This window comes from Conger conger, chromosome 10 (genome assembly GCF_963514075.1).
Source record: "Conger conger chromosome 10, fConCon1.1, whole genome shotgun sequence".
In the NCBI taxonomy this organism is placed as follows: domain Eukaryota; kingdom Metazoa; phylum Chordata; class Actinopteri; order Anguilliformes; family Congridae; genus Conger; species Conger conger.
In genome coordinates, this window is record NC_083769.1 from 8040154 (window position 1) to 8061121 (window position 20968).

The 20968-nt window shown below is 47.0% G+C and overlaps 2 protein-coding genes across 10 annotated transcripts in view; both read left to right on the top strand.

Moving 5' to 3' along the window:
* The window catches only part of inavab (innate immunity activator b), a 28724-nt gene extending 19705 nt beyond the window's left edge, over positions 1-9019 (top strand). For 2 of the 3 annotated variants that reach the window (XM_061257132.1, XM_061257133.1), the window contains exons 8-10: positions 707-877; positions 1656-2394; positions 7804-9019. In XM_061257132.1, the coding sequence (XP_061113116.1) occupies positions 707-877; positions 1656-2394; positions 7804-7896 (1003 nt within the window). In that variant the 3' untranslated portion in view covers positions 7897-9019. The remainder of the gene's footprint in view (positions 1-706; positions 878-1655; positions 2395-7803) is intronic. The other variant, XM_061257134.1, reaches the window with a different exon arrangement.
* Positions 9020-11401: 2382 nt separating this feature from the next.
* Positions 11402-20929, top strand: LOC133138403 (adiponectin receptor protein 1-like). Of its 7 annotated transcripts, none has more exons than XM_061257137.1 (9): positions 11402-11531; positions 13045-13133; positions 13412-13628; positions 14285-14425; positions 14709-14880; positions 15388-15574; positions 16477-16664; positions 17691-17884; positions 18016-20929. In XM_061257137.1, exons 3-9 carry the CDS (start codon positions 13494-13496, stop codon positions 18142-18144), a joined length of 1146 nt encoding a protein of 381 aa, XP_061113121.1. In that variant the 5' UTR covers positions 11402-11531; positions 13045-13133; positions 13412-13493; the 3' UTR covers positions 18145-20929. The 7 variants fall into 7 exon arrangements, with proteins under 7 accessions (XP_061113121.1, XP_061113119.1, XP_061113126.1 ...); XM_061257135.1 differs by having other exon boundaries at positions 13415-13628; XM_061257142.1 differs by lacking the exon at positions 11402-11531 and adding an exon at positions 11571-11911.
* Positions 20930-20968: the final 39 nt, after the last annotated feature.

Here is a 20968-nt window from a genome sequence, read left to right on the forward strand (position 1 = left end):
ACACCCAGTGGTTTGAAGCTGGAAATTGTTGGAGAGAAGTATGGTTTTTTGCCCTGACATGTAGCCTGATGACGGTCCAATGGGAAGGAGATATGGGATGTGGGGACAGAGGTTGAGCAATTTTGGAAATACAGGCTACAGAGCTACATATAGGCCTTTTTACTACTGGTAGGTTCCCTCAAAAATGGTAATTACAGTTGAGTGTGGTACTGGCTCTCTGCACGTTGTTGTTTCTTCAGAATCCCAGCTCCATGAATGGCATTTTTACCATTGTTGTATGCTGAGTTCACCCACATTTACATGAGTTGGAGGCTTCTGTCAAACATTTTGTTTGTTTTTAACACGGAAAAGCTCTTTGTCCTGTCATTTTGCTGTACAACAGATGTGTGGCATTTCATTTTTAAACATTTAGAACCAAACCTAACAATGCTTTGATGTGGGACTTAAAACATCTTAAGCACTTGAAATCTAAAAATCTAAAAAACCATTTGCAGCCTGAAGAACCCTATAATTCTGAGCTCTCAAAACAAACATAGAGTAAAAACAGCACTTGTGTAAAGCTGATGTGATGTGATGTGTAAATGCTCTGTATTTACGGTTTTCCGGGCCTCTCCCCCTCTCTCCCTCTCTCTCGCCTCCTCTCCCCCTCTCCCCCTCTCTCTCTCTCTCTCTCTCTCTCTCTCTCTCTCTCTCTCTCTCTCTGCAGTAGTCCAGCGGTGACCCCTGTGTCCACTCCAGTGGACCCCCGATTTGGAGACGCCCCCATCCCGTTCCCATTGGCCAGCATCAAGAGCCTGCCGCTGCACCACGCCCACTCCAACAGCGCCCCCTCCACCCCAGAGCTGCACACACGCCGCCAGTACTCCCAGTCCTTCAGGTCAGTCCCACACCAGTACTCCCAGTCCTTCAGGTCAGTCCCACACCAGTACTCCCAGTCCTTCAGGTCAGTCCCACACCAGTACTCCCAGTCCAGGTCAGTCCCACACCAGTACTCCCAGTCCTTCAGGTCAGTCCCACACCAGTACTCCCTGTCCTTCAGGTCAGTCCCACACCAGTACTCCCAGTCCAGGTCAGTCACACACCAGTACTCCAAGTCCGTCAGGCCAGTCACACACCAGTACTCCCAGTCCTTCAGTTCAGTCACACACCAGTACTCCCTGTCCTTCAGTTCAGTCACACACCAGTACTCCCAGTCCAGGTCAGTCACACACCAGTACTCCCAGTCCAGGTCAGTCACACACCAGTACTCCCAGTCCAGGTCAGTCACACGCTGGTGCATAATGGGCTCAGGAACTTGGCTCCTCACTCAAAGATTGCAGGTTTGATTCCCAGGTGGGGCTCTATGTTGAGTGAGGTACTTAAACCCGGTTCAATAAATATCTAGCTCCATTAATGAATTATGTACATCAGAAGCAGGCTATTTAAGTAGCCCTGGATCGGAGCATATTCTAAAGACAAACTAGCTAAGTTATTGCATGTGCATTTAGAAATATGTTTAAACAACCTTTGATTCCGTATTTGAACTTGTCTCCCTAAATGTAAATTTTAAGGGGTGGGTCACAAAAATGTGCTCATTAAGTGGGCCAAAGGCTGTGGACGGCTGGAAACCTCTGAAGTGGAATGTTGTTTTATTTCCTTTTTTTTTCCCCCGACAGGATTCCTAACAAGTCCTTGCACGACCCCGACCAGAACCGTGGGCGGGCCCAGTTGCCACGGCGACGACTGACCGACTTCACGGCGACCTCGCCCCAGTACTCGCCCCTGAGGCCCGGCCAGGGAAACCCCGTGTACCTGTCCAGCTCCGAAGACAGCCACTCCGAGCACTCCGTGCCCTCGTACGCCGGCTCCCCCCTCCGCGAGGCCCCCGCCAAGCCGTCCAAGCCGTGCCCGCCCCCGTACGGCTACCACATCTCCAAGCACAGCAGGAGCGGCCCGCTGGCCTTCACCGGGCCGAGCTTCTACAGGGTCCCCCAGCACCAGTCCACTCCCAGCTTCTACCGGGTGTGCGCCGTGGACGACGGGATCGGCTGCCTGCCCGAGATCGAGATGGGCCGGGTGTATTTGGGCCCTCCCCTGGCGCCCCCTCCCTTCCCCGGCCCCCCTCCCGCTCGGCGCGAGCGCTGGCCGGAGGAGGCCCCCCCGCCCCTGCGCGTGCTCAGGGCCCTGCCCCCCCAGAGCAGGCTGGCCCGGGCCCCGTCCCTCCGGGAGTACCCCCACCACCCCTCCCTGGGGCTGCCGCGGGAGCTGGTGTCCGAGGAGCTGAAGTCCTGGCACCAGCGCAGCCAGGTGCGCGGGCCGCGCCCGCGATCGCTGGACCGCCAGGGCGCCGTGCGGCTGAGGAACGCGACGGGCCGGGACTCCCCCCTCTCCCTGCAGCACCACTTCCCCCAGCAGGTAAACGCCCTCGCCTCCACAAAGCCACCGGCCTGAATTACCTGAATTATCTTTGGACCAGGATCTATGAGGAGAGTGTTGAGTCTTTCCTGCTGACAAAAACAGCTCAAGCTGTACCTGGTTGGCCAGTTCAAACCATACTCAACATGGTTTGACCAGCTCAAGCTATGTTTTGAAACAGCTGGTCATAGACCATGGACATGGGTCATAGCTGGTCATAGCCCATAGACGTGGGTCATAGCTGGTCCTAGCCCATAGACGTGGGTCATAGCTAGCATAGAGTTATCATGTTATTAGGACAAAATGGCGATACTTTGTGGACGAATCAGGGACAGATTACGTCTCTCTCTCTCACGCTTGGTGGAGGAGCCACATCAGCTTCCCCACTGCACAGTCTCTGGCTCCAAACTGTGCAACATGGCTGCGCTGGTAGACTTGACTTCCTGGGATTCAAAAAGCTTTTCACAAGCTCCTGGATAGTCATTGGGTGATGTAACAGGCACTTGGTATTGTCTATGGTTTGAATCTGCACCTTTTATTTGCATGTGGGAAGTTTTTGGGAGTGGTCACTGGCAGGCATGCACAAACGCCAGGTCGTCTGATCTGGAACACATGAGGAACAGGAGTGTAGGTGTGCACCACAGGATCTGCCAAAGACACAATATGGAAAACAGAAAAAAAAATTACATTAAAGACCCACACACACATTTTTAGTGTTTTTCAGCTTTTCATATCAACCAGGAGCTTTCGATTTGTGTTCCTTACCTTAAAGTAAAACAATTGTCATTTTGGCAAGAGTGTGCATCTAACTGCTATTTTTCTGAGCTTTTGGTAAAACGATTTCCCATGTGACATGATGTACGTTTCTGCGTAATTATCGCATGACGTTGCTAAATGTTAACACAGAGAACTGACCACAGAAGGCAGAGGGGGAGAGGGAATTGGGTTCTGGGGACAGGGTTAGGGACATTTCCAAAAACCAACGTTATTGCTCTTTGCGAACATTTGTGGGCATTTCAGAGACTAAAACCAGGAAGAGCACACTGATGGGACTGGGCCTTTAATGTCTAATTGCTCCAGACTGTGAACACAAGCTGAACTGACTGCACACAAAGCAAACAGCTGGCAGCTGCACTACAATGACATAAAGGGCTGTGGAATGCAAACTCACCTTGGGTAATCTTGTTTTGCACTAATGGGTCCAGTTTTAGCGCCGCAAATACGTGGACAGCTTTTGGCAAATGCTGAAAGGAAAGTTTCAGTATTTGTACTGGTTAAAGCTGCTTAAACTAGCTGTTGTTTTTTAAATGAGTCTTGTGCCACGCTTTTCCTCCCCTCTATCTTTTCTTTTTCATGACATGAGGTCAGTTTCTGAGGGTTTCTGTGTTAGGGCAGGTTTATGGTTAATCTATTAGGGCAGCAGTTCTGTTGTTGAATGAGAGAGCGAGAAGGTCTCACACACAATATCATTGATATCTCCTCTTATTAAAACTGATGTTTTTGCTGGATGGGTAGAGTAAGATGGAAATATTATTTCTGGATTTCCTGATACCTGAACTGACATGCCCCACACTATGATATTGCAGTAACAGTATGCAACATGTTAATAATTTGTGTCAATGAGTTGATTATGTATGGATTATGTCTCACAATACACTGTATATAACATATCCACAGAAGCTCCTTGCAGTTTTATCAGACACTTTGAGCATAAGCAGTGTGGGCATTGCCCTGGTGTTAGCCAAACCTGGGTCAGATTTGCATTAGAAATACATCAACTATGTGGCACTTAAAATCGTTTAAAATAGTCTTGTACATCCATGAGAATTTTCAACAAAACATTTTATTTGGAAAAGGAAAAGTACTAGGTGAGGTTCAAGCGTATCAAAGCATATGGTGTTCATTGGAAGTAGAGGTATTGAAAATGAGTAAGAAAAAGGTTCCAAGGCACTCAGGTGGCTGTTAAAAAACCTTTGGCTGGAAAAAATTGTGCTGGCAACCAACACATTGCAGCTCAACCTCCTTCATCAGGCTAGACGTGTTTATTAACCAATGCACACGTCAATCATATAAAAGAAGAAATATGGGTGAAAATTGATATCTCTTTTAAAAACAAAACCACTCAGTAGTAGTCTGTAGGAATTTCCCTGGTGTCTCGAGGTGTTGGGAGTAATTGTTGAGACCCAGGTCTGATGCCAGGTCCGGTTATCGCAGGACTGTGTGTCGGCCCAGTCAGGTGCTGGGGGAGAGAGTCACCGGCTGCCCGCTCTGACCCTGAGGGTGGGGAAACGCTCGCTCCGAGCCTGACTCCTCCCTGGGTCAACAACGCTGCGACGCATAGCTGCCGCACCCAGCTCCTGACCTGCCCCGGTGCGTTGGCTAATCTCACTGTGTCTGAACAGAGCACCGCGTCATCGTTTGAGTCACCACAAAGGGTTTTTTTCTCTTTTTTTACTGTGAAACTGCACCTCCGCCCTGGTTTCTGACAAATAGAAGTCAATAGAAGTATTTTTATTTTTTTCTTATTATCTTTCTTATTAGCTATTATCTATAGCTTCCAGAGCATTAGCCCGTGGTATTCAGCCATCGGGTCCAATGACAGGTGCGGTTCTGAAGTGCATCTTGCTGTCGTGTTCTCCTGAGCTGTGCGCTGATCTCTGTCGGTTCTGCGCCGGTGTGAAATCTCACACCGCTGTGCGATAAGTCTGTGTGTATACACAGGCCTGGACCTTTTCAAATGGAAGGAATCATCTCTGTCTTCCCACAAAGTGTAATATAACAAAGTGCTGTTATATACAGCTGGCTGTGGCAGTGCTATAGCAGTGTGTACAAAGGTGCACAATGGCAACAAAGCTTCTGCTTGATTCTGACTGGGAGGCAAACTGAAATCTGACCCTTGACCCTGTGGTCTGTATGTCAGCCCTGTCTGAAACTGCCTGCATGACCAATTTCTCTTCACACCGTCCCAAATGCTTTGTGGACGCAGACATGGAAAAAAAATGTCCCTCGGTTACATCAGCTTCTTACAAGTGTGGAAGAAGTTTGTTTTCCCCTTTATTTTAGGTGGGGTTTGTTTTTACATGGACAAATGCAGTGAGCATTGACACATTGTACAATGTTACATGGAGAATTGTGCAAGGCAAAGGGAGTCTGACATGCAAACAAAATTATTTTCAACACCGTCATTAAACAGGCTTTTAAGTTCACTGAACAACAGCTCAAGCTAGGTTTTTGAAACCGCTGGTAGCTGGTTGACCAGTTCAGACCAACTCCAAAAACAAAAACAGCTCAAGCTGTACCTAGTTGGCCAGTTCAAACCATACTCAACAGCTGGTAGCTAGTAATTTCAAGCGGGTCATTGCTGGATTTCACGGCAGGACAAAGAAAGCCCTGTAAACAGTTTGCTGTAAATGTTGCATGAGTACAGGTTACATTTTTCTTGCTAAGCTGCCACAGAGCCGCAGGTGGTTTGGTTTCGTTTGAGCTTGAGGCTGGCTGAGTGGGCAAATTGCCAGAACAAGTCTAATCATCACAAGCTGCTGTCTGGTTTTGATGTAGTCATGGGCAAAGTCTTCTGTTTTACAACTGTCTCTGCCACTCACAAAGAGGCTTGGAAATTGAGCCACTATGGGAAGATCTTCCTGTCGCCCAGCAACAATGTAATTCCAGTGTCTACAAATTGTCTACATTATATAATTGACGTGTTCACGTGTACCGTGCACAGTACGATTTTATTGGTCATGAAAAATATATATGAAATGCACATTCGCTAAAGAGAAATTGGCACCAAATATTGGCCAAATATTTCTTAACAGCTCCATTGATGTATGGACACTTAACCCCCTCCCACCGCCACAGTAGTGCGGTTCCTCCCTGGTTTCAATGTGCCCTCCTATCTGGCAAGTAGCTGTTACTGCACACTTAAGCGCACTTCTGCCATAAACCACCCACAGAGCGCTTTTCTGTGAATGGAAGACGGTGATGATGTCAGAGTCTCCTATGTGCTTCAGCATGTGTCATAGAGTGTGTGTTTCAGTATTGGGGTTTACACACAAAGAACTGTACGTGAGTGGAATTGTGATTCTTGGTAAATGGCTGGCATTTATATAGCGACTTTATCCAAAGCGCTGTACAATTGATGCTCCTCATTCACCTATTCACACACACACACTCACACACCAATGGCGATTGGCTGCCATGCAAGGCACCAACCAGCTCGGCAGTAGCATTTGGGGGTTAGGTGTTTGCTCAGGGACACTTTGACTCAGCCTGGGTGGGGGATCGAACCGGCAACCCTCCGACTGCCAGACAACTGCTCTTACCACCAGCCAATGTCGCCCCTGTTGTGGGGTGCGTCGTTCTCTTCTCCTGGTTCAAATAAGAATAGTTTGTGCTTCTTCAGCTCTGTAAAAATAAAAATAAAAATAAAAAAGGCCAGGTGCTGGCCAACAGCAACAAGGGCTAGCATATTATATCTTTTTTTATTGCTGTCAAAAATATTTGCTTTCTGATACATAGAAAGTAGTTTTTATTTTCTTTCTTCAGTTCATCATAGAAGTAAACTATCTGATATTTAAAAGAGCTATGTTTGCAGTGAGTGCTTATGTCATTCATACCGAGACAGAGTCATACATGGAAGAGCGTTGCAGTCAGTCGATGAATAAACTCCTGCATGCTGAGAATCAATAAATAAGGAGTGTGACTCTGCCCACAGGATAAACCTGCAGCCACTGTGGCCTTTGATATAAAAAACAATCAAAAGCCTGCTATCAAGACTCCACACTTAAAGCTTTCTAATGCCTGCAGTAAAGAAATGACTGAATACCCCTGACTAATGAGAAATCAGCTGTTCAATTAGTTTTGGTAAATGGGGGGGACTGTATAAAAAGGGATGTGATTGCTACATGGATCACCTGATATGGACGGAAATAACCGGAAATTAAAGGTGACAGTTTGCACTTTAACCTCATATTCGTTTCAATTCCAATCTAATGTGCTGGAGTACGGAGCCAAAACATAAATTGTACCACTGTCCAAATACTTACGGACTACACTGAATATGATATGTTCACAGTGCAGGGATTTACTGAACACACTGGTGTGAGGGCTGGCGATTTGCATGTCTTTATATGAATAACTTTCGTTACTGATCTATCTTAAATTAGATAATTTTTCATTTGCCCAAGATTGGTTTGGGCTGAGGGTGGAAGGTAACTGGCTTGTGTTAAGGAATGGAGCGGTTAAGGAAACATAAACTCTGACTGCTCAATTGTGTTGGCTGCTTGCGGTTCCAAGACAGAAACGAGAGCTTTGTCAAACCAAAGGTTGCATTTCCCAAAGGTTAAAACTAAAGGAGAGTGCGCACAGGGTCCACGTCGTCTCACACACACTTCTGTCCTTCCCTTGCAGTTTCCCCAGAGACGCGTTCTCCAGAGAGCTCCGGACGGTACCCCAGTGCAGTGGTACGTGGAGGAAGACTCTGAGATCATCAGCCAAGTCTAGCCACAGGAGACCGCTTCCAGGGGTGCGATCTTCCAGAGACGATGATCTCCAGACCCTCAGGGTCTCTGGGGCCGCTCGACTCTGGCTTTATTGCTGAAAACTCTCTTCTGCCACCAGCTGGAAAAGAGTGCCTAAGCCTAAGCCTGTGTGTGTGTGTGTGTGTGTGTGTGTGAGTGTGTGTGTGAGTGTGTGTGTGAGTGTGAGTGTGAGTGTGAGTGTGAGTGTGAGTGTGAGTGTGAGTGTGAGTGTGAGTGTGAGTGTGAGTGTGAGTGACATAGCCGAGGCCTCTACTTCTGGTTGAAACATGGTCTGAAGAATCAGCCTTCCCTGATGAATCAGGAACACTCATATCCCTACCTTCACTGAGAATACACTGGACACACACTGCCCTGCATGTGGAGGTGTACGTATTGAGCCAATGGACTCATGCTGGGGCCGTGCTATGCAGGAGGATCCTGGACACTGATCCTCAGAAGGGCAAGTGGAGATCTGCAGGCCTTCGACCCCCATACAACGCACCGCTGCCCTTCACTGCAAAATACTGATTTCTATTAACTGCTTTGCTTGAGGCAAGCGATAAACCGCAAAGTAAGGCAATATGCCTGTCTATTTGCTGTAAAGGAGATACTGTATTTAAAAAATAAAAAAAATAGAATCATGATGTCATGATGTTTTGTGTAGGACAACCAAAATGTATTTTTATTATTTTAAATTTTTTACTTTTAAAAACGAAATACTGAAAGCTGATCTGTTACTGAGAATTATTTTGTTGTATGTCTGTATATTGTGTTATGGACATTTTAAAAATGATATGTAGTTATTCTTCATGGAATTCCGAAATCTAAAATCAGTTTTTAGCCAGGTTCAAAGTTATAATTACATTTAGTTTGAATCCTTAATAAACCCAAACAACGGGCTTAGTTTAAACGTGAGAAGTTGTGAGATTGTTAGATAGGTCTGATTATCTTGCTATTCTATCCTTATGCATTACACCTGTAACATTCTTAAACAGGGTGTTATTAACTTACTTCGCAAGCACCCTTATTTCATGCTTGAAGTTTGTCCTCTTGGTGTGCACAACATTGTATACTTGTGTGGCTACTAACCGGAATACAGTGTATTGGCTGAAGACTATTTATAATAAAAAATGTATATTAATTTGAGTTAAATAGAATTTTCTTGAGCACAAGGATTTAAGTGGAGGTGGAAGAAACCATAGGATTTCACAAGTGGGATTATCATATTGAGCTAGAACATTCCAAGGGGAGCAGGGTGGAATGAATTGACAAATGATGGCTATGGATTTTGCAGTCTTAAACGTGTAAAATGTTCTTAGCTGCATATGATATGATTGTATTCATTTAAAATGATTCATAGAAGCACACACACACACCATTTCACTCATGTATATGTCATGTTTGAGGAAGCTAGTGCTGCTCTATGTGCATTTTAAACGACTACAAGAGCTGAAATGGCAATGTGTCTTTTTTAAAATATAATTTCAGACAGGCACATGACGAGTACCTCAGCTCAAGATGGTTTCAGGTGGTCAAATGATCTCACACAGGCCCCCTCAGGCATTACATGCTGAGCAGAGAATACCCCAGTCCGTCGGCATGTGCCCCCAGTCTGTGACAGTGCATAAATAATGGGTTGGGGGCCCTTCAGTCACACAGCCAGTGGGACTCCTGCCCAAGAGCATGTCCTGTACCAATGGTAGCTTTGTGATGAGCAGCTTCTCACTCTGTCTCTGTCCCTGTCTCACACGCTCTCACTCTCTCACTCTCACTCACACTCTCACTCTCTCTCACTGTCTCGTCTATCTCACTCTCTCTCTCACTCTCCCTCTATCTCACTCTCACTCACTCTCTCTCTCTCCCTCTCTCTCTCACTCAATGGGACACACTTACTGTCAATAATGTAATACTGTAGTCTTGTGATTACAAAGTCAAAACATGGGGAACACTTTGACGCCATTAGAGCTAGTTTGCATTGACTTTTAGTCAGCTGAAGATGCAAGCAACAAGCCCGCTGGCATTCTAGTTAAAAGCAACCAATTTAGAAGAATGGGACAGGCCTTGAGATGTTAACTGAGGTCCTGACTCACTGTGGTCATTAAAGATCCCACGGCACTCTTTGCAAAGAGTAGGGGGTTCCCTGGTGTCCTGGCTAAATTCCCAACCTGGCTCTTTCAATCTGCCACCTAATCATCCCCTGATTCAACTGGCAAAGAAAAAAAAAAAAAAAAAAAAAAGATCTCTCCCTCTCCACCTCAGCTGATGTGTGGTGAGCATTCTGGCACAAAATGGCTGCCGGTGCATCAGCCAGGTAGGTGCTGCACATTTGTGGTGGCTGAAATGAGTTTCCCCCTCATCACTGTAAAGTGCATTGGGTATGAGAAAAGTGTTAAATAAATGCAACTATCGATCTTCTCTTGCAAGGATCAATCAGAGTCCGTTGACCAGCAAGCTCCTCACAGTCTGACCAGAGGTGTAACTAAGACCCAGGAGGTGGGGTGGGTGTGGGGGGTTAGGTCAAGGTATGCTCAGCCCCTGGAAAATAATTACTATAGTGTGAATAAACTTTTGACTTTACTGTCCAAATTAGTAGAGAGTTTTGAATGGACGTCAATGGGGGAATCTTGCTTTTTGGCACCAGAGGCTTAATAAACTGCATTACCTCAGGTAATCAATGGCGTCTGCGCGCTTCTGGGGGGAATGTGAATCGCTGGCTCCCCCCCTTTGATTACCATAGGGTAGCCTATGCTCCTTTTGACTTGATGTTGGAAGTGGACGTGCTCTTCAGAGATATCTTGAACGATCCAGCTGTGGCGAGTGATGACTACGCTGTGTTCTCCAAGGTTATGAGGGAAGCTAAGATGATTGCTCTGAACCATGCTACCAAGGAGCAAAACTACCAGCGGAGTTATAAAAACAGGAAAGTCAAGCTGTCAGGTGATTGAGCTGTCATGTCAAAGGAGTGAGGAAAGAGGAAACTTATATATATATATATATGTATGCTGTGCAACGTTAGATAAATTACACAAACCAGAATGCTAGTTTATTTGAACAACATTGTGATCACGTGACTTGTAAAAGTTTTTGAACTTTTAACGGTCAAGAGGAACAGCAGCAACAGACACCTTCAAACCACAACACTGTTTATCCCTCCCCCTTCTCTGTAAACGCGCTGACGTTGGCTGACTGTGGCAATTAGAACCAATTTTCCACCAATGAGCTTGAATTAATGTACAGTTATACAATGTTTTGGTACAGAGGCTCGGGCCGTCAGCTGTATATTTTAAAACCCGAATTTAAGGACTATAAGCACAAGCAGAGGGTGAGTCAACATGTACAGGTCAGTGAGCCTTTTTCAATATAGGAATGGATTTACAATGGTCTTGTAAGAATGTTTTAACACAAAAACCTTACCTATTGCACCTTTCACTTAAGCTTTATAGAATATAACCGACAGCCCAATGGCCTTCGCTATTCTATGATCATCTAACCGCTTTAACCAGGTGACATCAGCAGGTGGCGCTACCGCGCACCGATTACGAGACTGCGCAGAGACACTCTCCTTTCTCACCGGTCTTGTTTTTGTTGGAAGCCGGAAGAGAAGAAATAATTGTTTCGGTAATTGTTCGGTTGATTTATAAGTGTAACATTATGTAACATTTTGAGGATATATGGGTATGTAGTCTGAATGAAATTAGGGACAATTAACGACCTGTCAAAGCAATAAACGTGGCTCAAATGGGTTTGAGAACAGAAATGGGGCATCCGATTTCTATGGAGCAAACGTGTACTGCTTGCTTTCTAGCTAGCTAGCAATGCAGTCTGTTGTTCTGAATTACGCAAGCAACGTATTGCAAATTCCTGACTTTAAACCGAACCGTCAGATCTGAGGCAACTGGGATTTTAGGCTGAAAAACGACTAGAACGGAATTCTGGACCTAGAAGGGGAAACGACTAGCTTATTGACTTGATTAACGATACTTCACGACGTGGTAACTGTATGGATGATAAAGTTTGCATGCCGTTTCGCTTGCAATTAAACTCGTTTTACCGGCTGGAGTACAAGTCATGTCTTGGCAACAATTACACCTGGCGAGTTGCAAATGTTAGCTAGCTATCTATGATTTAAATGTACTAGCCTAGCTATTTCTTGAGTGAACATGTACCGATAGTAAAGTTAATAGGTACAGCATAGTACGATTTAAAAAATCTTGAATTGTGTTGCTAGGTAACGTTAGCTACCTGGTGTTGAAATGGCTTGGTTGAAAGGGGGAATGTTGGCTCGCTAACGTTGGCATTTGGCCGTAGCCAATTATTTGAGAGTTAGCTAGCTAGCTACTCATAGTTAGTTATTATAACGAACGTTTGCTAATAGATATTAGCGACCAGTTGTATGCGTTGTAAGAAAGTATTCCACTGCAATGTTCGCTAAGTTGTCAAGGATGGTTGAAATGCCCCTGAAATATCTTTTTATCGTATCTAAAAGAAACATTGACGGTCGCTAAATGCTTTAAGTTCACATTACTTTGACTATCTGGTAGTACATTTTCTTATAATAATACACTGCTTCTGAATGGTTATTTTTGGTGTGGCGAAAAGGCTTTGAATTGACTTTCTGTGGGGTGGAAGGGATTTCTCATCTTTCTTGTGTTCGATGCACGACGTGCACCATCTACCAGTGGAATTTAACCATGAACCACGTCCTTTCCCAGAGGCCAAAGCTGAACGTGAATCTGATTTTTTTTTTACATTTTATTTAATTGAGCCCTTGGGGTTCTGAGCAGTTAGGTGACAACATGTTTGACGTTTCTGAACAACATGTTCCTTCTCGTTTTTATCCGGTGTACGTTACTGCTCATACCGTATGATGTAACTATCATTTGGAATGGTGTGGAAATAATGAGCACTTTCTGCTCTCTGATGATGTGGATCAGGAATCCATCATTTGACAGGTTGATTTGTACAGCAGAGAACAAGCCTCTTTTTTTTCCAAGCCCCAGTCTTAATTCTTGAAGTCAGCTTGTCGACATTGGAACAAACGTCCTGTTGTTGAGACTTAAAATACAAAAGTTTTGGGAAAAAGTTAAAACAGAAGTTATAATGTCATCCTCTGTGTGTCCTGTGTTTTCAGGACTGTTGGGGAGAGAGAGGGGTCCCGACCAACTGATATGAGCACAGCTCCACGGCACATGACTTGCTGAAGCGTTGGCACTCCCTCAGGTATAGTAAGTGCACTGCGCATGATTAGCTGAAGCATGTTTCGCCGCTGCCGAATGTTGCTTGTTTACATTGTGCGTGTGTGTGTATATGTGTATATATAATATATGTGTGTGTGTGTATGTATATATAATATATGTGTGTGCGTGTGTGTGTGTGTATATATATATATATATATATATATGTGTGTGTGTGTGTGTCTGTGTCTGTGTCTGTGTCTGTGTCTGTGTGTGTGTGTGTGTGTGTGTGTGTGTGTGTGTGTGTGTGTGTGCTGGATCCAGCAGCAGTGTGTGACCTGACCAGGTTGGGAGAGCCGGACTGTGGCGGCTTGGTGGAGGTGAGGGGGTTCGGGACAGTCTCCCCATGTCGGCCCGAAACGGCTCAGCCAGCGACGCAGAGTGTCACATCTCAGAGGAGAGCCACGGCCTGGACGATGCAGCGCTGACGGAGCTGGGGCCCTTGTTGGAGGGATCAGCATGTCCGGGAGCCACCAAGGGGGTAATGTCAGGGGTACACCGGAGGGGGGCGGGGGGTATAGGGTGGAGGCACGGGAATAGACACCGTGATGGCACCAGTGCATTTTACATTATGCCGAGGCAGCGCTACTGAACTCCACGCCCTGCGGGCCGCAGTGTCTGCAGCGCTACTCAACTCCACATCCTGCGGGCCACAGTGTCTGCAGGGCTACTCAACTCCACATCCTGCGGGCCACAGTGTCTGCAGGTATTTGCTCCTACCGTGCGTTACACCACCTGATCTCACTGATTATTTTACATCCTTGGTTCAGATAATAAGCTAATCGGTGAAAATCAGGTGGTGCAGTGCACGGTTGCAGGCAGGACGTGGAGTTGAGTAGTGCCGTGTCAATGATTGCAAATCTTATTCAGGGCTGCGGTGTCTGCTGATGTTTGGTGTGTTTCGTCAGTCGAATGCTGTATTTAATGAATTGAATGGTTAAGAACATCCATGCATCTCATTTTCAAATGTCGATAATGGTCATTGAAAGAAGAGCACAAAGAAATCTCCAAGACAACGCTGTTGCCCTTGAGAACTGGAGTTTGAGATCCCTGAGTTACGCTTGACATTGAAATAAGAGATACTTGGTGAACATGAGCAGACATTCCGGGGCTGAAGTTAAGGTTGTGTTTCTGCAGGGAGTCACGGGGTCCGCTGGGGCCTCTCCTCTCTCCGATGACGAGGAAGATGAGGATGAGGCGGACGAAGGGGTGCGGGTGATTACGTTACCCCTGCAGGCCCACCACGCCATGGAGAAGATGGAGGAGTTTGTGCACAAGGTGGGCCCCGCAGTCTGCCCCCTACTGTACTCTAACTAAGCTTTTGTGTGCGCTTGGTAACTGGAGCAGGCCTGGGTCAAACACATCATTTTTGTTGGATTCAAATACAGTATCCTGTGCTCGATTTAACTTCCCTCTTGCAATTGAGCCAACCAAGCGGAAAAAGTCTCAAACCAATGCCTTCTGGTCTGCTTGGTTGGCACCAGACAGGCTCAATAAAGCGTAGCAAACTATTTTGAATTGCGTATTTGATCCAGATCTGAACCCCAGATTTGTGCCGTAGGTCTGGGAGGGTCGGTGGAGGGTGATCCCGTACCACCTCCTGCCCGAGTGGCTGAAGGACAATGACTACCTGCTGCACGGACACCGGCCGCCCATGCCCTCCTTCCGGGCCTGCTTCGGGAGCATCTTCCGCATCCACACCGAGACGGGGAACATCTGGACACACATGCTGGGTGAACTGGGCTTTCTGAAATTGGGTTTATTTTTTTGTCGTGTCGTTTTACTTGTCTTCAGCACAGATGTGTGTACAATAGAAACTCTTCATAAGCACCGTCTCTCACTGTGATATTTGAAATAAATTAGACAGACCTCTGAACCCAGTAGAAATCCAGTGCTCCAGCTTCAGCGATGGGGACACTGTGCTCCAGAAGGTGGCGTCTTTCAGATGAGACTTTAAACTGAGGTCCTGATTCACTGGATGGGAACGTTGCCTGGCATCCCGGACACATTTTCCAAACTGCCTCTCCCCATATGGCCACCTACAGTAATCATTCTGTAAATCCAATTGACCACACAACCCCTAGCGTTCTCGACCTGCCTTCCATCCCCAAAACGACACTGTGAAAGAAGTTCGCAGTTGTCCTGCCTAGTTAAATCGAGGTCAAATAAAATGGATAAATGCGCTAGCTTCACCTTGCGTTGCCGGAAAGGTGACTGTTGTTTCCCTGGCCTCTCCACAGGTCTGATCCTGTTCCTGTTTCTGGGCACGCTCACCATGCTGCGGCCCAACATGTACTTCATGGCCCCTCTGCAGGAGAAGGTGGTTTTCGGGATGTTCTTTCTGGGCGCCGTGCTGTGCCTCTGCTTCTCCTGGCTCTTCCACACCGTGTACTGCCACTCAGAGAAAGTGTCCCGGACCTTCTCCAAGTATGACGCCCTTCCCTCCTTGCTGAATTTGAAACCATTACATTACATTAATGGCATTTGGCAGATGCTTATCCAGAGCGACGTACAGTTCATTAGACTAAGCAGGAGACAATCCTCCCCTGGAGCAATGCAGGGTTAAGGGCCTTGCTCAAGGGCCCAATGGCTGTGCAGGTATTATTGTGGCTATTGAACCATGACCTTGCGTGTCCCAGTCATGTACCTTAACCACTACGCTACAGGCTGACCTGATAACCCTGTGAATTATCCCATGCAGTGGCTCTCTGACTCGGTGTGTGCTGGTGTTTGTGATTCACTTGATAAGGTTGCTGAAAACGTGTGTACATACTTTCATTTTTTTCCATGAACATATTTTGGCAGGTATTTCAGGTTTGGTTTCCGTTTTGATAGAATTCCTCATTTTGTGATAGTTTTTTTAAATCATGTAAGCTTTTCTCTTTCTTGCATACCCTGGCCTAAATGTCCCTTAAAAAGTCCCTTGGCTACCTTTGCAAGGAAAATTTCCCAAAATGGGATGGAATGGTGGGAGGAACCTGACTGAAGGAGGAACCTGACTGACTGAAGGAGGAACCTGACTGACTGAAGGAGGAACCTGACTGACTGAAGGGGGTACCTGACTGAAGGAGGAACCTGACTGACTGAAGGGGGTACCTGACTGAAGGAGGAACCTGACTGACTGTAGGGAGAACCTGACTGAAGGGGGAACCTGACTGTAGGGGGAACCTGACTGACTGAAGGGGGGACCTACCTGACTGACTGAAGGGGGAACCTGACTGACTGTAGGGGGAACCTAACTGAACCTGCCTTCCTCTGGCTGGCTCAGAGTATGGGCTACATCAGCGCTCTCTTCCAGGCCGCAGGACTCACCCGTTGTGCGTTTGCAGGTTGGATTACTCGGGCATCGCCCTGTTGATCATGGGCTCCTTCGTGCCCTGGCTGTACTACTCCTTCTACTGCTCGCCACAGCCTCGGCTCATCTACCTCTCCGTCGTCTGCATACTGGGCATCGCCGCCATCGTGGTGGCCCAGTGGGACCGTTTCGCCACCCCCCGCCACCGGCCCACCCGGGCAGGTACGCTCCCTCCCCTCCCTGTCCCCCTCCAGGGGGCAGGAGCCACCATCGTGTCCTGTCTGTGGCCAGGGATGATAAAATGGGGCAGTTGTAGGTTCACCTTACAGTATGTGTAGAACATGGAGAGTATGTTGGTACGTTCTACTGGAGGCATAATGCCAAAGGGATGAGGCAGGTACTGTATGATGCCCGCTTACTCCTAGTCCCTGCAGGATATCTTTTATTTTATTTTATTTATTTGTTTTTTAAATATTTATTTTCCAATTTTTCCCTTTTTCTCCCAATTTGGTAGGTAATTATACCCTATCTAATCCATTAGTGCTAGCTGGTGATACACCGCCTTACGACCCCGTCCCTCGGTGGCCCAGTAGGTTCTTGTGACGCTGAGAGCGACACGCTTTCTCCAAGCCGTCTCGTCTCCTCCCCAATTATGCCGCTCCATGAGAGCGGCCCGAGCTTGGCTTTTGGCAGGACCGGGACTCGGTGTGCAACTGCACTGTCCACTATGTTCTTTTAGTTTTCCACCTGCGTATATTGGTGAAGCTAATTTCAGTTTTTTAATGGAAAGATGAGTGTTCTCTGGTGATGGTGCCAACGCCTCATCCCTGCTTTTGTGTCCCTGTGGATGTAGTGTCCAGCCGCTGTCACTCATTAGCTACCAACATAATGAAAGGGGGCTAGGACAGCTCTAGCATCGCTGTGCACACAGAAAACAGAAAAGACATCCACTGCTGGTACAGTAGTGGATAGAACAATGGCCGAGATGATGATACACATTCAGTGGGAATCTAGGGAGCCGTATCCATCATGACCATCATGGCCAAAGTTGGTCTGATGGTGCTCCTCTTTTCTAAGAGACGGACAACTCTACAACTGTCTAATCCCCATGGTTTTTATCCTTGTCTGTTCTCCAATTTTGGTGATGGTGCATTGGTTCACGATCATAACCATACCCTGCTGCTGTTCTATCCTGTTGCGGTCATGGCACATTGGTTCACACCCTTGTTATTTGGCTCCTCTCCACAGGGGTGTTCTTGGGCCTGGGACTGAGTGGTATCATTCCCACAATGCACTTCACCATAGCTGAGGGATTCGTGAAGGCCACCACGGTGGGCCAGATGGGCTGGTTCTACCTGATGGGTGCCATGTACATCACTGGTGCTGGCCTGTATGCTGCCAGGATCCCAGAGCGATACTTCCCTGGCCGGTGTGATATCTGGGTAAGGTCGACGCAACAAGGAGGAACCTCTGTGAACTGTCGTCTTGTGACAAACCGAGCTGTCCTGTATTTCTCACCACATTCACGCTTGTCTCTTTCTCTCGTCCCCTACCCCCACGCCCGTCTCTCCAGTTCCAGTCGCACCAGATCTTCCACGTCCTGGTGGTGGCCGCGGCCTTCATCCACTTCTACGGCATATCTAACCTTCAGGAGTTCCGCTACGGGCTGGAGGGGGGCTGCACTGACGACTCCCTGCTCTGAACATAACCGCCCACCCCCCCTACACCCTCCACTGACGACTCCCTGCTCTGAACATGACTGCCCACCCCCCCTACACCCTCCACTGACGACTCCCTGCTCTGAACATGACCGCCCACCCCCCCTACACCCTCCACTGACGACTCCCTGCTCTGAACATGACCGCCCACCCCCCCTACACCCTCCACTGACGACTCCCTGCTCTGAACATGACCGCCCACCCCCCCTACACCCTCCACTGACGACTCCCTGCTCTGAACATGACTGCCCACCCCCCCTACACCCTCCACTGACGACTCCCTGCTCTGAACATGACCGCCCACCCCCCCTACACCCTCCACTGACGACTCCCTGCTCTGAACATGACCGCCCACCCCCCCTACACCCTCCACTGACGACTCCCTGCTCTGAACATGACCGCCCACCCCCCCTACACCCATCACCCACCCACCAAACCTTTCTTCCCTTTCTTACTCCACCCCATGCACCACTTTAAGGTATCTGCACCTTCCCCACCTTCCCAAGTGCCAGTGGAAAGTGCCATCTCCTGGGCTACCCCCCCGCCAGTCTTCTCCACTGGTCACATTCGGACTCCGTGGCACATCCGTACTTTTGTGAACCCCAAACGGGTGTGCTCACCAGATAAAAAGCTAAACCAGGAGGGGATAGGAGGAAGAAGCACCAACAAGTCACTTCTTCTCCTGATCTTAGGCACGTCTTTGGGAGAGAGCCTTCCTATTTTGTTTTTTTTGTCTTTAAAATCGCTCTCTTATATGTAGGTGGAGAGGGGTGAATACCAGTCTTGGGGCAGACGGGTCAATATTAGTCTTGGGGCAGACGGGTGAATACCAGTGTTGGGGCGGAAGGGAGGAGGAAGGTTGTCAGAAGGTGGATGGAGCTGTTGCTGCCCTCTCTCACTGATTTCACCGTCGAGCACAAGCCCATGCCCTTTCGGCTGGTTGTCCCGACTTTTATAATGCCCTTCTTTCTCTGCGCAAACTTATACATAATGACACACTCCTGTCTGTCAGTGGAAGATGATCACAAAGCTTCAGCTGACTGGATTATTGGCAGGCCTAATTCTTATAAGCACAGCCACAATTGGGAAATGGGACGAAACTGCAGTTAGCAGAGACGATAATCAGGTTATTGATAATTCTTGGGTAAAGAGGTGAAAATGAGACTGTTGCCTGAGGGGAGGGGGCAATTGATCAGTAGTGGGTAGAATAAGCAAATTTCCTATAGTTCTCTACAAAAAGGTATAACTCAAGGTGGCTGAACGCTTTTTGCTGCACATCCCAGTCAGTTGTTTGGTTCAGCCGTTCACTTAATCCATTCCTCAAAGCATGATTCGATGGTCGTCACCAGACTTCCCTGGTCCTTTGAAGGGAGTCTAAAGAGATGGATGACATGTTTAACTGTAAGACTCTTAATTGTATGTCAGGTAACACTACTGGGAGAAAGTTGGGGTCACAATTGCAGACTCTTGCTTCTTAGGCCTTGTTTGAAAATCATCTGTAATATCCATGATTTGTTATTTGAGCTGTAATATAACGTTGTGGATATGTGCTCCTGTGAGAGGTTTGTTGGGAGCAGATGGAGGACGGGGGTGAAATGTCACGTACGGAAAGTGCTCTGGGCCTCGATTTCGAAAGGAGAAAAAAAACTGCAGCGGGTAGCATCGGATTCACTTTGTCCCATTTCCTTTTTTCACCTGGGATGGCCAGACAGCAGCATTTCCAGAAACATGGTGCTTGTGGACGTTGGGGCCAAAGCAAGGTGACTGAAGCGGAACGAGACCGCAGATGCACGGCCGGGCAGGGCTGGAAAAGCGGCTTCCATGCCGACTACATGGTGGATGCGCCGCAAAGACATCAGAGAGAAACTGTCGCGCGTGACAACTGAGCCACAAGGAGGCGCTCTCACGGGAAGCACACAGCGTTACTGGGTTGTGGGAGTTATGATTGTGTGGTGGGGGGGGGGTAATTCTGCTGTGTCTGAGGGTTAGTTTTAAAATGTGACCAGGCTCACTTTTGGGATATAAAATTAATAAGTTACACAAATAAGAGCCCAAATGAAGTGTAAAAAATCCTTAAAATCTCAGATGTGTGTAGCTGTTTAGCATTGAAGCTGCTGTACTGGTCACACCTGTGACACGTTAATGAATATGTTCTAGGTTCTTGTGGAGCTGCCATTCTTAGACTTTATTGAGCATATACAATCTGCACCTTTCTGGATAGCAATTCCTGGTGGACAGCATAATTGTAATGTGTAGTGCAGAACACAGCTCTTTGCCTGATCTCTGTTCATTGTGAAGTACATCGTAACTTGGCACCATTCATTATGATGAACCGGTAAGTAACACGGTCAATGTCTGCTGAGGGTTAAAATGTATATTAGATTTTTTGGGGTTAAATTCCAGTATTTTCCTGTGCCTTAAGCTAATGGAAAAAGACAAAAAAAAAAAGAACAAGATTGTCAGTATTGATCAGCAAGATACAGGGCAAGATGTTTCAGAATGTATGAAACTAGGTCACTTTAAGTTGAATTTTTAGAATTGCTTTTATTTTATTTATTTTGTAAAAATATTTCCAAGACAAATCAATGAAACGCACATCATGCTGCTGTACATAAAACTGGTGTTTTTCTCTCCTTTCAAGTTTGCTTTTGGTTGGGTGCTAATATAAGCTAAACAATTTCTCTGTACATTCATGACAATCTCATGAAACACATTGTCCACCTAAATGTAAAATGTGATATTAAATATTGAATAATGCTTAAAATGGGACTTGGCATTGATGTGTGTTGAATTTGTTATTCTGTGAAT

Excerpts from the sequence above, each read along its gene's own strand:
- LOC133138403 (XM_061257137.1), top strand. The coding sequence starts at position 13,494 with ATGTCGGCCCGAAACGGCTCAGCCAGCGACGCAGAGTGTCACATCTCA. Across the intron at positions 14,881-15,387 it reads CATCTGGACACACATGCTGG|GTCTGATCCTGTTCCTGTTT; the intron begins GTGAACTGGGCT and ends GCCTCTCCACAG. Across the intron at positions 16,665-17,690 it reads CCACCGGCCCACCCGGGCAG|GGGTGTTCTTGGGCCTGGGA; the intron begins GTACGCTCCCTC and ends TCCTCTCCACAG.